This window comes from Oncorhynchus clarkii, chromosome 32, assembly GCF_045791955.1.
Source record: "Oncorhynchus clarkii lewisi isolate Uvic-CL-2024 chromosome 32, UVic_Ocla_1.0, whole genome shotgun sequence".
Taxonomy (NCBI): Eukaryota; Metazoa; Chordata; class Actinopteri; order Salmoniformes; family Salmonidae; genus Oncorhynchus; species Oncorhynchus clarkii.
In genome coordinates, this window is record NC_092178.1 from 39,667,093 (window position 1) to 39,684,348 (window position 17,256).

Here is a 17,256-nt window from a genome sequence, read left to right on the forward strand (position 1 = left end):
CAGAGACACTTAACGTTGGTCCATTTAGAATCTATTCTCACTCTTATACTTTGCACATGAACTGCTGCCTGCTTGTAGTAAGAAATCATGAGTGTATTTACATGCAATTCCTTGGTTTGCCGTGTATCTCTCGGAACTGGGCTTTGGAAAGGGGGTTGGGTCTTTCCGTGGCACACTTGTAAGGCTCTGATTGTCCGAAATGGTTCCGACAAGTCTGCTACTGTCCTCCTTTGTAATTGTCCGGTATCCGGGGACTTGTTGTGTAGTCCTGAACAGAACTACAGAGTTTATTCTACTTCCATTCGCTCTGGAAGATGCTTCTTTGAAGACTAGCCAGCCGTTCCCAGTGGGGTGATGAGAGGTGTAGCGTAATATGATTGTTTCAGCAGTGTAATAGAATGGTCCCACTTAAATTCGCTTTTCTAGATACTTTGCTTAGGAAAGCTAATCATCCGTACCCGTGACTGGTCAGAAGGTGAGTTTATCGTCTCTACCTCGTGTTGAGATTTAGAGGTAAAACCACTTTAAACATGAGCTGCAGGTCTACGTCACTCTGAGCTGATATGTTCATTCTTAACCCATAATTTTATACAGATTATTAGAAAGGGGTGGTTCCGTCAGGCTGACATGCTCTCTGACCTCACTCAAGTGACTACTTACTGTGCACAATTATAGAAACAATTGTTTCTTATAGTTTCTCAAATTACATCCCTCTCTTAACAAAAACACTCCAATAATTTTTCATATTTCATGCACAACGCATAGGATGGAAACTTTGTTCATATAGTGGGTATACTTTCCAAGTTACAGTATTTCCTTTTTATTTATTTTTATGACATCACAAAATAGCAACCAAAACAACATTCCCCACGTTCTATGTTAGAAAACTTGTTCCAGTATTCGCTTTTGAACGTGTTAGAGTTTCGTCAGGAAAAGTTTCTTGAAACAAAGGCACATTCCTTGGGTGAATTTGGAGAGGGAGAATTGAATCTTTTCGGTTTGATTTACAACAGGACGTGAGTTGTTAACCCCCACCAGCCCCCCACCCCCCTGCGTGTGAGATAGGGTCTGGTTGAAGGCATTCATTGCAAACCTGATCTGACCTATTTGGATCCTCACAGGACAGTCACAGGACAGTCATGACAGAGACAATCAGGAACATGATAATGCCATATTTCATGGTTCAAACAAAAACAAAAACAAAAATTGCGGTGGTACCTAGACACACAGACTGCTTAAATTGGCAGCTCATTTTCCAAGCCAAGTGCCCAAACAGACAAGGATGAAAACTTCAATGGGGAGATTTCATCACTTACTGTACAGTCTGATACACATAATGCATTTTTCCAGATGGTGAAAAAGGCGGCTGTGCTTAAGGATTCTAGGCTAACACTAAGTGTTATTGAATTATGAAATATATTAATGTGAGTTGTAAGCAGCTGCTCACCTAGGTACTGGCGTGGTCCTGTATGCCTGGCATCTGATGAGCACCAGTGTCCTGACTTTTGGTTAGGAGATTTCTGTCTTTTCCTATGCCGATGTGGGTCGTCCGACTGTTCAGCACTGTGATGTTCTTAACAGAGATAAATCCATCATGCCACACCTCATTGGCGAGGTCTCTTAGCTCATGGGGTGACATCGTATTGTCATACTCTTTGTGTATGATCACGAATGATCTGAGTGATCTCTGCATGTTATCTAGGAATAAGGTTTTTTAAATGATCCTCTTCCTATGCACTGGGTGTATATGCCCTTGGAAAGAGGGCCCATTTCATCCTATCATAGTAAATTTTAGGGTCCTCGTGGTATCCTGGTTTTACCTGAATGGCTTTCAAGAAAGATTCTGTGAAGTCATACTTAAAACTTATTCGGGATTGGTGGGTCCCCTGCGGGACGGTTGAGCTAACGTAGGCTAATGCAATTAGCATGAGGTTGTAAGCAACAAGAACATTTCCCAGGACATAGACATATCTGATATTGTCAGAAAGCTTAAATTCTTGTTAATCTAACTGCACTGACAGTAGCTATTACAGTGAAATAATACCATGCTATTGTTTGAGGAGAGTGCACAGTTATGAACATGAAAAGTTATTAATACATAAATTAGGCTCATTTGGGCAGTCTTGATTCAACATTTTGAACAGAAATACAATGATTCATTGGATCAGACTAAAACTTTGCACATACACTGCTGCCATCTAGTGGCCAGTATCTAAATTGCACCTGGGCTGGAATAATACATGATGGCCTTTCTCTTGTATTTCAAAGATGATGTTTTTTTCTTTGTATTATCTTTTACCAGATCTAATGTGTTATATTCTCCTACATTCCTTTCACATTTCCTCAAATGGTACCAAAAAAAATTGAAAAAAGGGGGCCGATCCTTAACCGTATATGAAGTTCCACACCCATCCTTTGGTTGATTACCTAGAGAGTAATCCTGACCTGTATCTGACCCCAAATCTAATCATGTGTCCCGGTAAACCCTTCATCCGAGATAAGGCAGATTGTCTGTGCGGCCTTAAGCCGTTTTCTGAGGATGAACGATGTCAAGCTGTGGTGTCCGCTGAGGATGACGTAACAGCCATGCAGGTTGAGATAGCTGGCAATTCGTGGTTCGTCAGCACCCCGGCCAGCCACGTCATAGTCACATATGAGCGTCATGACACTGTCACTAAGCTGCCCCTCCCAAATCAAACTAGAAGGAGATATAGTACACCTAGGTGATGTCGCAAAGTACTACTTAGACTCAGATAGACATGATAACGCCATTGAAATTCCTGATGCTTTTGCGGGACACCCTCTTGACCTTGGTATACCCATTAAAAATGTAATTCTCTATGAAGGTACTAAACTCCTTGACTTTAAGCTGACTACCCAGGGACTGCACATCGCTCCAGTTAAACCTAAATTCCTTAGGACATCCCTCACCCATTCGTAGAGTCCATCAGACATCATCCTATGTGTTTCCTGCGCTTAGGAGTAGTATGACTGCAAACCATAGTCTCATGAACCTAGAAACCTTCCAACTGAAGCCTTGCTCCCCTCAACGCCTACCGGGATCCCGACAGGCCAAGGAGAGAAGGATGACACTCCAGAGGACCATTAAATAGCAGAACATCCACTTCAAACGTTCTATCCAGGGCTGGACTGCACCCAGACTTAGTGACCCTAACCCTAACCCTGTTTTAAATCAGTTTTATAGTAAAGACATGCAATATAAACATGTTTATTTTTTAATGTGCCATGAATACAATGAGTCTTGATGTTTCCATCCGATTGTCAAAAACTTCACTTCAAAAAGTTGGTTACCTTCACACGTTCATCCAAAAAATAATTCCAGCATCTCAACAGTGCACTGTGCACCAGCCAACTTTCCTTCAATTCACAAGTGGCTAAAACAATCTCACTGGAGAAAGCATCAGAGCGAGCTAAACACCCCTTCTGTCTTACTATATGTAGCCCATGTATCTGATGCTGTATGACATGCTATATTATTTTTGGCCAGACAACATCAGATACATGGACTACACATTAGAGGTCTTCATGGGTCCAAAAAGGACCTGTTCTGAAATGGACCTGGTGCTTTCCTACCCAGACCCAATATGCATAGATAAATTGTTTAAATAAAGTGACCGGTTCCGAACGGACCCGAGGACAACTACACCCGTTCCAAATAGACCTGATCAGACACAGTCTGATTTGAGTGAGGGAAGCAGCAGAAAATTATATTTTTAAGCTTTAACTTTATTAACCCGGGGATGATAAAGTGCAAGCGAGAGGAGGGAGTGCAATCGACTTTCTGAACTGTTAAAGGCAGCAATACGCAACAAAATCTTTAGTCTACTGGAAAACCACACGAAGAAGAAGAAAAAGGAGAGCGAGTTGCCACTTATAGGCTGGACAATACAATGAGTCAAAATTCACCCAAGGCTGAAAATGGCAAAATAATGTTGGCTAAGCTGGAACACTTGCGCGAGCCCATAGCAAATGAATGGAATGGAACGTTCTCCAGGGTTGTTTTGACTGGAGTGATGCTTAGAATTCCATTTCGCCTAAATGGCACCAACAAATGTATCCCTTTTTATTTTACCACTACAATCTGTTCTCAGGACGAAACTGAAAATTAACAACTTGTGTAGAAATCCGCACCTCGATGGTGCCAAGTGTGCTTATGTCTGCATAGCTAGGAAGTAGGAAAAAAAGTGCAACTTCTGACTGTTTCTGGTCTAGCGTTTGATGACAACGAGATACACTGCCCAGCCTTACATAATTCAAGAGAGGAGATTCTCATTATTGAAATGGTGTCCGAATTGAAAAAATCTAAATATACCCATTGCGAGATATTTGGCGAAATATACCAACATGCTTCTCCATAGGAAAACAATGGGGGGAGCTCAGCATTCCAAGGGCAAAAGGTATTTCGGGGCTAGCGTTTGATGACAACGAAATACACTGCCCTTACATAATTAGAAAGAGGATATTCTCATGATTAAAATGGTGTCCAATTTTTAAAAAATCTAAATATACACATTGCGAGATATTTGCCAAAATAGACAGACATACCTATATTTCCCAATAGTAAACAATGGGACGACCTCAGAGTTCCATGAGTAATTTTTTGTTGTTTACATTTTAACCATAAACAATGTGAGCAGGTCTCCATTGCCAACAATAGCAAAGCAGGAATTGTGACATAGTACAATAAACTTGGATTAGAACGTTCGGAAGGCAAGTTGGTGCCACATTGTTCAATAGAACTAATAGGAGCTGGCAGGGTGAAAAATGCCCTAAAATAAGGCCTGTTTTTTTGTGATTACTTCAAAACTACGTCAGGCAGCTGGGATATATGATAATATTATGAAACTAAACTGACATCCATGATAAAGCAATTCAGGCAGTGGTAACAAGGCTTATTTGACAGACATTATTATGCAATGAAATAGTTTTTATTAGAAAAAAAACATTGTTAAAAATGTAATGTGTCCAGGCGACCACTCAGAAGGCGGAGGAGGGGCTGTGCTACTGCTGTGCACAAGTAACGCAGGGAGGGAGGAGGGAAGGAGAGACGATAAACAGCTACCAACCAAGCCGACTCGCGCTATAGTTGAATAATAGCTGCCATAGGTAGGTTATTTATCATCCAATAGGAGTATGTAGTACCTGTCTTGACTGCAGCAAATTGGGAGATGCTAGTTAAGCTAGCTATATAGATAGGAAGGCTAATTGAAGCTGCATGCGCTTTCTTGTCCTACAGTTACAAATAACAACAACTCCATTCAGAATATTACATAGCAGCCTACCTGTTGGCTCTTGGTCATTGTAGCCTATCCTTCTCCTTTAACTTTTAATTCCGTCATTTTAATTCAATCTCCTATTGATTAGATATCTCCTAACTTTTACCACACACTGAGGCTCCATGACTGTAGCCTATTGCCACTTTGATGACTTGTGATTGGCCAACAACAAGTTACACGCACCACTCTCGTGAAAAAACAAAGGGAACTCTGTCAGGGGGGAATAGTCAATTATCATGAACCAGTCCACTTGTTTCTAATATGAGTTGGATTATATCAATATTGATATGAAATTCGTATGTATGGAAATAAATTATTGATCTATTATATATGGATTCATTAATATGATTTTTGTCAACAATTTGGCCTCATTTACCTGGGTACAGAGGCCAGGCAAAAAACCCTCCCTCCCATTTTCCCTTGCAACTTTGAAGCTTCCAGCAGACTGTACCTATGCTGAACCAACCTGCTGAAGCCAGACAGAATGAGAAGCTGAGCAGCCCATGACAGCGGGTCGTTTTAGGGAGGACCTCGAGGGTCCTCAAGAGGATAATAAAAGATATTACTATTATTATTATTCCCAGCTCCTTGATGATGTGAGGCCTGAGGCAATTATAACTCCACCAGTAACAGCACCGTAACAGCAGGGGCCCACCAAATGGTTTGCCCTGCTTTTAATGGACAGAATCCAGACCGTTCATATGGAATCAGGAGAACATCCTTGCTTTTTTACATAAGGATCTAGGCTGGGAGACAAGAAGGAAACTGATACTCTGAACAATGACTCACCTTTCCCGGTGGGCAAAGGATGTATCCATCAATAATGGAACAATATTCAATTCCCTAAGGAATTCCCTAAGGGATTCTTCTCCCTGGGGCTGGGTGCCCCTCCTGCTACCACGTAATATGCTACCACAGAACATTTCAGCCAATCAAGCAAGGAGCCTCAGCACTTAGCCCCGACCTCACTTACCTCACTGTCCATTCAAACTGAGCTATCAAAGCGTGGTGCGAATAATAGCCATGGGCGACTGAAATCCTTCTGCTACTCAGACGTCAGCGTAGTTGGTAACTGGAAAGTGGCCCTTGATTATTGATCCCCCCCGATCTCAATGAGTGGGGGCCAAACACCAATATTGGAATTTGAACGATTGTCCTCTGCTCTAGCTTCGATCTCAATTGGACGAAGACACCGACCTGGAACTGTTTGAACAGGGACCTTTCGCACTGAAAGGATATTTGTGAATCCGAGAGATTGAGCTATTACCGAATTACACATTAGCACATTCAATGCAGCCTTTTCTCACTCTTTTAATCCCTCTGGGTATGAGCGTGTAACTTTCTTTCACTTAAATTCCCTGCTTTGTCTCATTTAGAATCATCGTGACTTTAGTTTTTCTATCCTTGTGAGTTAAAAGAAACCATCCTCCTATCCCTACTTGCTAAGAAAGTTTCCTCAGGACTTAAATGATAAGTGGTGCCCCGTTTACTGTACAATATGGATACATTCATATTTTATATTCCATAATTAATTACCCAATTAATTAGACAATATCATAAGAACCTAAAAAGGTTATTCGGTTGTCCCTATAGGATAACCCTTTGATGAAACACTTTTTGGTCCAAGGTAGAACCCTTTTTGTTCCAGGTATAACTATTTTGGGTTCCATGTAGGACCCTTTCCACAGAGGGTTCTACATGGAACCCAAAAGGCTTCTACATGGAACCAAAAAGGGTTCTTCTATGAGGACAGCCGAAGAACCCCTTTGGAACCCTTTTTTCTGAGAGTGTATGGATGAGCCATTTATGACCCTTGAGGTCAACTATGTCAGAGCTCTCTATTTACCATTATATACAGTACCTACTGCATTTTAGTATATGTTCTAAGTGACACGACCCTTTTCTTGCTGTGCCATAGGTGTACATTCTGTGGGGTCTGCTGTCAGAAGTATATCAATGCCAACATGGACGAGAGGTCGGTCAGCACGGTACGATCCACAATGAAGGTGTTCGCAAATGGCTCAGAGACCATCATCTTTGTCTTCCTCGGCATCTCGGCCATAGATCCGTCTATATGGGTGTGGAACACAGCCTTTATCCTCCTCACACTCCTCTTCATCTTTGTGTTCAGGTTCATAGGTGAGTTTGGGTCATAATCTTTAGTATGATTTTGTGAGAGGGGGAATCAATGGAGATTCTATTTCGCTCAATCTCTATAGGATGAACAATATCGTAGTTTGGAAGTTTAGGCAATTGCCAACTTGCAATCCCTGTGTGTGTAGTTCAATATTATACACAATCATTCTCATTGAAGGCTTCACATTACCAGCACTGACACGATGTGTGTGTATGCAGAGATTGGAAAAAGATGCATCTAAAAATAGCTTGTTTCAAATACGAAATACCCGACAGACCAATATATCGAAATATTGTATTGTATCTAGATTCAATTCATGCATTTTAATATATATATATATATATATATATATATATATATATATATATATATATTCTCCCCAATTTCGATCTTGTCTCATCACTGCAACTCCCCAACTGGCTCAGGAGAGGCGAAGTCATATATTCTCCGAAACATGACCCTCCCAACCGCACTCCTCATCACCCACCAGCTTAACCTGGAAGCCAGCCGCACCAATGTGTCAGAGGAAACACAGGTTCAACTGGTGACCGGGGTCAGCCTGCAGGCACACGACCTGCCACAAGGAATCACTAGAGCGCGATGAGCCAAGTAAAGCCTTCCCAGCCAAACCCTCTCCTAACCCGGGCCGGCGCTGGGCCAATTGTGCGCCCTATGGGAGTACCGGTTGCAGCACAGCCTGGGAATGAATCCAGGTCTTTAGTAACGCCTCTAGCACTGCGATGCAGTGCCTTTGACCACGCCGTCACTCGGGAGGCCCCAAATACAGTCATTTAGGTATCTTTATATTCTCAAAATACAAAATAAAACTACAAGAATTTTCTCAGTAACGATAATCGTTTTACTTGCTATGACTTTGAAGTGTTTGTTTTTTTACAACTTTGTTTGATGAAGACCGTTAGTTGCTATGGATAGAGTGTCTGCTAAATGACCTAAATATACATAAAAACATTTACAATAGCAAAGCACACTGGATATTATTATTGGTCTCATTTCGGGGCTGGAGCTAAATAGAATAATAACGAGCATGCTTTGCGAGTGTTCATTTGAACATTTGCAGTACATGTAAATTTTGGTAATTTAGCTGATGCTCTCATCACACCAGTGCCGTCAGACTTCTAATACCAATGCATGGTAAAGGGGATCACAAAATTGTGAAGGGGACCACAAAATTGTGAACTGCTTCTAAAAAAAATTGGTATGGAAAAGTATTTAGAATTTTTAAAATGCAAATTACAGCTCTCTAAAGTATCTTGTTACAAAGTTATTCAAAATTAATAGAATACATATTTGAAATACTGTCGCTAGTGAAAGTCTACACACCCCACATGAAATTACGATACTATACTTCACTGTCGTGTTTTCACATTATTCTACAGAAAAATAGAAAACTCTATAGTAAGTACTACACTTGAGCAAGGGATACTACATTGTGGAGTATAGGGGGCAAACTACCTGCCCTCCAGGACACCTACACCACCCGATGTCACAGGAAGGCCATAAAGATCATCAAGGACATCAACCACCCGAGCCACTGCCTGTTCACCCCGCTATCATCCAGAAGGCGAGGTCAGTACAGGTGCATCAAAGCTGGGACCGAGAGACTGAAAAACAGCTTCTATCTCAAGGCCATCAGACTGTTAAACAGCCACCACTAACACTGAGTGGCTGCTGCCAACACACTGACACTGACTCAACTCCAGCCACTTTAATAATGGGAATTGATGGGAAATGATGTAAATATATCACTAGCCACTTTAAACAATGCTACCTTATATAATGTTACTTACCCTACATTATTCATCTCATATGCATACGTATATACTGTACTCTATATCATCGACTGTATCCTTATGTAATACATGTATCACTAGCCACTTTAAACTATGCCACTTTGTTTACATACTCATCTCATTTGTACATACTGTACTCGATACCATCTACTGTATCTTGCCTATGCTGCTCTGTACCATCACTCATTCATATATCCTTATGTACATATTCTTTATCCTCTTACACTGTGTACAAGACAGTAGTTTTGGAATTGTTAGTTAGATTACTTGTTATTACTGCATTGTCGGAACTAGAAGCACAAGCATTTCGCTACACTCGCATTAACATCTGCTAACCATGTGTATGTGACAAATAAAATTTGATTTGATTTGATTTGATTTAGTATTCTATAGTATACTACATGATTCTATAGTAAGCACTACACAATCGAGGGATATTACAGTGTAGAGTATAGTCGTCTAGAGTATATGTAACGGCATTCTTCCTCCTCTCCTGAGGAGGAGTAGCGAGAAGGATCGGAGGACCAATGCACAGCTTGGTAAGTGTCCATGACGTTTATTTTAAGACATAAACTGAACACTATGAGATACAAAACATTAAACGTGAACATGAACGAAAATAACATAACTATGGTCAGAGCGTGACAGCACCTTCCCCCCCAAAGGTGCGGACTCCGGCCACAAAACCTGAACCTATAGGTGAGGGTCTGGGTGGGCGTCTGTCCGCGGTGGCGGCTCTGGCGCCACCTCAACCGCCCCCTTGGCCTCTTATGAGCGGCGACCCTCGCCGCTCATAAGAGGCTGACGGCTCTGGCTGACGGCTCTGGCGGCTCCTGGCTGGCTGACGGCTCTGGCGGCTCCTGCCTGGCTGGCGGCTCTGGCGGCTCCTGGCTGACTGACGGCTCTGGCAGCTCCTGGCTGACTGATGGCTCTGGCGGCTCAGGACAGACTGGCGGCTCTGGTGGCTCAGGACAGACGGGAGACTCTGGCGGCTCAGGATAGACGGGAGACTCTGGCGGCTCAGGACAGACATGAGACTCTGGCGGCTCAGGACAGACGGGAGACTCTGGCGGCTCAGGACAGACGGGAGACTCTGGCGGCTCAGGACAAACGGGAGACTCTGGCAGCTCAGGACAGGCGGGATACTCTGGTGGCTCAGGACAGACGGGAGGCTCTGGCGGCTCAGGACAGACGGGAGACTCTGGTGGCTCAGGACAGGCGGGAGACTCTGGCGGCTCAGGACAGACGGGAGACTCTGGCGGCTCAGGACAGACGGGAGGCTCTGGCGGCTCAGGACAGACGGGAGATTCTGGTGGCTCAGGACAGGCGGGAGACTCTGGCGGCTCAGGACAGACGGGAGACTCTGGCGGCTCAGGACAGACGGGAGACTCTGGCGGCTCAGGACAGACGGGGGACTCTGGCAGCTCAGGACAGACGGGAGACTCTGGCGGCTCAGGACAAACGGGAGACTCTGACAGCCCTGGGCAGGAGGAAGGCTCTGGAAGCGCTGGACAGGCAGGGGCACCTGTAGGGAGAAGACGAAGAGACAGCCTGGTGCGGGGGGCTGCCACGGAGGGCTGGTGCGTGGAGGTGGCACCGGATAGACCGGACCGTGCAGGCCGTGGAGCTCTTGAGCACCGAGCCTGCCCAACCTTACCTGGTTGAATGCTCCCCGTAGCCAGGCCAGTGCGGCAAGGTGGAATAGCCCGCACTGGGCTGTGCTGGTGAACCGGGGACACCATGCATAAGGCTGGTGCCATGTACGCTGGCCCGAGGAGATGCACTGGAGACCAGATGCGTAGAGCCGGCTTCATGGCACCTGGCTCGATGCCCACTCTAGCCCAGCCGATAAGAGGAGCTGGAATGTACCGCACCGGGCTATGCACACGCACCGGGGACACCGTGCGCTCCACCGCATAACACGGTGCCTGCCCGGTCCCTCTCGCTCTCCGGTAAGCACGGGGCCAACAGGCTCAGGTCTCCTACCTGACTTAGCCACACTCCCCGTGTGCCCCGCCTTCGCTGCCTCCAGCTCTGCTTTAGGGCGGTGATATTCCCCTGCTTGTGCCCAAGCTTGCAGTCAAAAATCTCCTCCCAAGTTCAGGAGTCTTGTGTTTTCGGCCGCTGCTGCTGCTCCCTGTTACCACGCTGCTTGGTCCTCTTGTGGTGGGTGTTTCTGTAACGGCATTCCTCCTCCATTCCTCCTCCTCTTTTAAGACATAAACTGAACACTATGAGATACAAAACAATAAACGTGAACATGAACGAAAACCGAAAAAACACTCACACGGAAACAAACACCCACAAACCAAAAGTGAAACCCAGGCTACCTAAGTATGATTCTCAATAAGAGACAACTAACGACACCTGCCTCTGATTGAGAACCATACTAGGCCGAACACAAAAACCAACATAGAAAAACAAACAGACTGCCCACCCCAACTCACGCCCTGATCATACTAAAACAAAGAATAAAATAACAGAACTATGGTCAGAACGTGACAGTATATTACTGTTAGTACAGAATTCTATAGTAAGTACTAGAATATTCTGTAGTAAACTGTAGTATTCTCCTTTAACTTTGCTCCTTTCATATTTATTTTGATCCTGACAAACTCCCAAGTCCCTGCCAGTGTCAATCATGTCCATATCATGATTCTGCCATCACAATATTTGAAAATGATCAACAACATTACATTCACTCCACATTACTTGCCTGTGTAAAACAATCCACTCCAAATAATCCATTCTGTTTGCAACAACGTTGTAAAGTAATGCTGCAAGACAACGCAGCAAAGAAAATTTATAGTAACTTTTTAAAACGGATTTAAAAACTGTGGTTTTGGGTCCAATACAACACATGGAGAAAGGCGGGATACCTACTCAGTTGTACAACTAAATGCATTCAACTGAAATGTGTCTGCTGCATTTAACACAACCCCTCTGAATCGGAGAGGTGCGGAGGGCTGCCTTAATCAACATCCACATCTTCAGCATCTGGGGAACAGTGAGTTAACTGCCTTGCTCAGGGGCAGAATGACAGAGTTTTACCTTGTCAGCTCGGGGATGCAATCCAGCAACTAGGCTACCATAGTGAAATTCTAGGTTATTTACATAATAACAGAGAACTGGGGTTATCAGTGAAATATTTCACAATAGGATTTTGTTTCGGAATTCCCATAACTTGAAGAACCAAATCACAAATGTATGGTGGAGACAGACCGGGAGAACATCAAAAAGGGTGTGCCTTCACCCTGCATAAAAGAGCTCTCCCACTCACTGGTCATTTTCAAAAGGTGCAGTGAAATACTTCACTGAAAATATCAGAAAACCAAGATTATGTAAATAACCTTGAGTTCTATATTTCAAATACTCATTCAATATTTCACAATGGGATATATATGTCGTGTCTTTGGCATCATTAATCTGAAGATGAATCTTTATCAAATAACTCTCTGTAATTATTATTACGTGATTAAACTGATTAATCATGTAACTGTAATTAACTAGGAAGTCGGGGCACCAAGGAAAATATTCAGATTATAAAGTTATAATTTTCCTAATATAACTTTCAGATATTTTAATATCTGATCAATTAGTCTTCTAATTAATGAATTATTCTTTACCTCATGTTATTAGTCTCATTCCAAACGTTGTAAATTGTTGGTTATCTGCACAAACCCAGTCTTCACTATGAGTCATCCATACATCAATTGTCTTAAATAATTGATTTACTAATTAAGTAATTCACAGAAATGCATAAACAAACAGTAGATAGTTACAAGGAAATGATAATGGAGTTTCCCTAGTGGGATAAACCGGTATCGCGGCTTGGTGGACACAAAGGGATGTGGGGGTCAACTGAGATGAGACGTGACAAAGTTCATGTCGTAATAAAATAGATGTTTCGGCGGTTGTCGGTCTTCGCGTTCAATGATACCGAATTCCTAGCTGCAGACTAGTAATTAATATCAAAGACTTGTTCTTATTCTGTCGGTATCGATAGTCTAAGAGTTTAACCACGTGGTATGGTTAAAATATTCAGCCATCTACTCAAACCTTAGCTTATACTCAGGTTTATGGTCTCCTCTCAAACCTTGGCCCTCTCGTTATTGAGGTAAGCTGGTCTGGTGATAGAAAACCCAGGTGGGGGTTTTATTCGGAAGAGCAGAAAAGGGCCTGTCCCAGGACGCAAGACCATACCTGTGCTCATGAGCGGTCCTGTGATTTAGTTAAACTCCAAAGGGAATTGGAGTTTCCTTCATTAAACAGTCCAAACAGTATTAGCCTCACTGATTCATCTTATACAACAATTAGATGTAAGCCTCATAACTGAGGCTATTATATAAACAGCATAAATGTAATGTGGTCGTATTGCCTCCCATGAGTTTCACAAAATTGTACCAACGGACCAGTTCGTAGCTGGATTCTTCACCAATCATTTATACCTTCTCCAGAACATAAATGTTGTTCGGACCTCATGTTCTTTGAGGTGGAAGAAATTGCTTTGTTCTCTCTATGAAAACTCACTCTCTCTCTATACTGTGGCCATGAGGAGATAATCTCCTCCAGGAATTTACGACCTGAGGTCGCAGCAGCCTGAGTGTAGGAGACAGAGAGAGGGGGATGGTGCTCGCTGTACCCAAAGAGGGCAACGTCATGACCTAGTGAACTCCTGTATCGCAACATGCTCTCCAAAAGCCAGGAGGTCCCGGCACAGATCACCCTCATAGGTCCCGAAACAGATCTCCCAGAGGAAACACGCCCAGTTCTCTGTAGCAGAGGGCCATAGCAGGCCCCCTTCAAAGGCCAACATCCAACTATTAGAATAAATCCTAATAGCCCCCACTATCCCAGCAGGATAGTGTAAGAGAAGAGAAAGGTATCCACAGGTACCAAGGAGAGCATAACAGCATAGTATGAGGGTTTCGTCCACTCCAGCAAAGGTACAGACCACACTTTGGAACAAAAGGAGATGCTCTTCTGGGAAAGGCAGCAGCCAGGAAGTCAGAAAGAATCCCAAGAGCCGACCATGAATAAACTATTCGACTTGAGCCACAGAGAGAGGTTAAGCAGACTACATGTAGGTAACCCAACTAAAACAGACCGGGCAAACAGTGTGTTAGCAGGGGACCGAAGGAAAACGGTCCACATGCCGGTCGTGCGCAGGGCATGTAGCCGACTGGCGACCGGGGCAGACACACGGGTCATAGGGGTACGGGTCAAAGGGTACCATATGCAAGGCTGCCGTACGAGACCCTGCAAAAGCCAATCATACCAGGACTGGTCATAAGGAGGTAGAGAACCGCCTGACTGGAATGTCACTTGTTATCAAGATGAGCTCGTAGGGCGAGGTGCAAGCCTAAATCCCCCATTATGTGACACGGAGAGGTTATGAAATGAAAGTAGAAAATCCATGGTGTCTCATGGGTGAAAATCTATGGGTAGAGATTCTGGGGGCTGTGGAAAATAGATGAAAAATGGAACTCGAAGGTAATGTTTGAGCCTTTTTGAGACTGAGCCCATAGTGCATGGTGGAAGGGGGGTTAACCATGTTAACCCACGGGGCTACTGTGAGTGAGAGAGCAATTGCGTCACACCCTCCATACGGAGCCTCTGCACCATATAGCCAGATCAAGCATAAATCGGCTTTTAGGAGGGCAGCAAAACCCGGATTCCCCCATGTTGTGCTTGTCCAAGCCCGAGGTGCCTTAGCCAACACTTTGTCAGTAAGTGACTTATAGTATCCCACAATCACTTAAATTCCCATAGGCAAGCTGGAACTGCAGGTAGCAGTTGTTTTATTGGGGCTGAGCTAGTGGAAAATCTTCTCCCATCGTGCAGATCCCTTTCTCGGTCTGGGGAACCGGCCACTCACTCTGGTCGTGGCTCGGCTATAGACATCAAAGAACCCAAATTACAGTGGCGCAATGGCGTCTTCTCTGTCTTTGGGGCTGTCCCGCCTAAGAGACTGGGACCTGGTCGACCTCAATGTCAGTTGCCGTCTCAAAGAGACTGGCAAAGTTAATCTCGCCATTATCCTCATCGTCCCTTAATTTGCCTTTCCCCAAGACTGATAGAGAGCAGAATCAAGGCTATCCATGATCTCGTTCCAGCTATGCTTGGTCGTGATTTGAACCGGGCTACCGAGAGAGAGGCCCGTTTCAGCGTCTTCTTCATATATGCCTCAGTTAGCGACTTGCAGCAATCGTAGAAATCAGAAGAAGTCCTTGAGTGCCATCTTGGCATGTTTCTGTCCCAAGCACATGATGCACAGAAGGTCAACATCCTTTCTAGCAATCCTAGAACAGAAGGCACAAGATCATGGGGATTTGAGTGCTGAGCAAGCTCGTTTTGAGTAGGGATAGTGGTAGCCATTGTGGAAAGAAGCCATGATGGCTAGCAGTGATTAGCACAGTAAAGAACCCTATAGCAATGAGGCTGAACTGCATTAGCTAGCAGCTACCCGGAATTGTACTGTAGCTAGCTCGATGCTAGCTGAAGGGTTTGAGCTAGGACGACTGAAAGAGCCGTGTGGCCGGATCAACAGTCTAGTTAGTACTGGGAAATGAACGCAGGTTCGTGAGGGGGAGAGCTAGCAATTCTACTGTGTTGCAGGTAGAATTGTGAGGTTAGCTTGCCTTGCAGCGAGCTAGCCGAGTTAGCTTAAACATTGCAGCATGGGCTAACCGAGTCACACTAGCTAGCGATGTATCTAGCTAGCAGGAGGGAGGACCGAGGTAGAAAAAGATTTTTACATGAACAATACTACTGTGTCGCAGGTAGAATAACATGGTTAGCTTGCCTTGCAGCATGCTAGCCAAGTTAGCATGAGCCATGCAGCATCGGATGACTTAGTCCCATTAGCTAATGATCAGGCTAGCTAGAAGAAGTAGAAAAGTGAATTTCTACAAGAAATACGGTTACTACTCAGCCTCACGACTGGGTCCAAAGTCACACTTTTGCCAGCAATAAGCCTTGCGGGTCACCTGTGAACTTTTAAGAGGGAAAACAAACCAGTCATGCTAAAGGAGAGCAATAGTTACGGAAGAGAAACAACAATTGTCAGTGAGGAGGAGAGTGGCCTTTTTATGCTTGCTAATAACATTGCTAATAATAAAGTTATCTAGCTTGAATAAAGGCATGCTCCCAAACTTTGGCAACCAATAAGTATTTCTTAAACCTTCCGCTTTGGGCTGGATTTATCAATGTGTAGTTCATACAAGAGAAACACAAATTGTCAGTGAGCAGGAGATGCAGATTTAGATTGATGCAGATTTAGGGCTTGATAAGCTTGCTAATAACATTGCAAATAATAAAGTTAGCTAGTTTGCATAAAGACATGCTCCTTAACTTTGGCAACCAATAAGTATTTTTTAAACCTTCTGCTTTGAGCTGGATTTGTCAATGTGTAGTTCATACATGCATAATCTATGAGCAGAATTACTCAAATTACTCAATTTGCCTTGAAATCCCTAGTTTGAAAGCTGCAGTTTTTCTGGAAGCTTTGCTGGGGGGGTTCAAGTTCAACCAATGAGCTTTAGCCCTTTGCCAGTGACTCTTGCTAGCTGTCACTGACACCGCAATTTTTGAGGATAACTTTTGGCTCGTGAGTGCTACTTTCAGAACTACTGGCTGAAAAGTAAACAAAAGTACCAGATAATCTCTTTAAAATTGACAATATGGTCAGAGTAGCTACATTATTCCTATTGATAAGGTTGTCATTATCAAAAAATGGATGTTATCTTTTGGTTGAAAAGGTCAAACATCACACTCAGCAAATCTGGTAACAACATTTTCTATTGAGTTTACCACTTGTAATTCCAATTTGGAGGGTCATTAATTTCCCACTGGGAACTAGGAGCTTCCGATAACTCCGATAGCATGTGAACGTGGCATAACTCTGAGGTGTGAAGACATACGCAATCAAGACGTCTTTATTTTTTAATTTAAATTGAATTAATTAGGAAAATATGTATAATTTTATTTCACATTGAAAATGTGAAGTAGG

At 43.6% G+C, this 17,256-nt stretch overlaps 1 protein-coding gene across 1 annotated transcript in view; it reads left to right on the forward strand.

The window, feature by feature from the left end:
• Positions 1–17,256, forward strand: part of LOC139391754 (sodium/hydrogen exchanger 3-like) — a 77,875-nt gene that overhangs the window by 33,221 nt on the left and 27,398 nt on the right. The window contains exon 6 of the mRNA XM_071139283.1: positions 7,216–7,436. Coding sequence (XP_070995384.1) covers positions 7,216–7,436 — 221 coding nt within the window. The remainder of the gene's footprint in view (positions 1–7,215; positions 7,437–17,256) is intronic.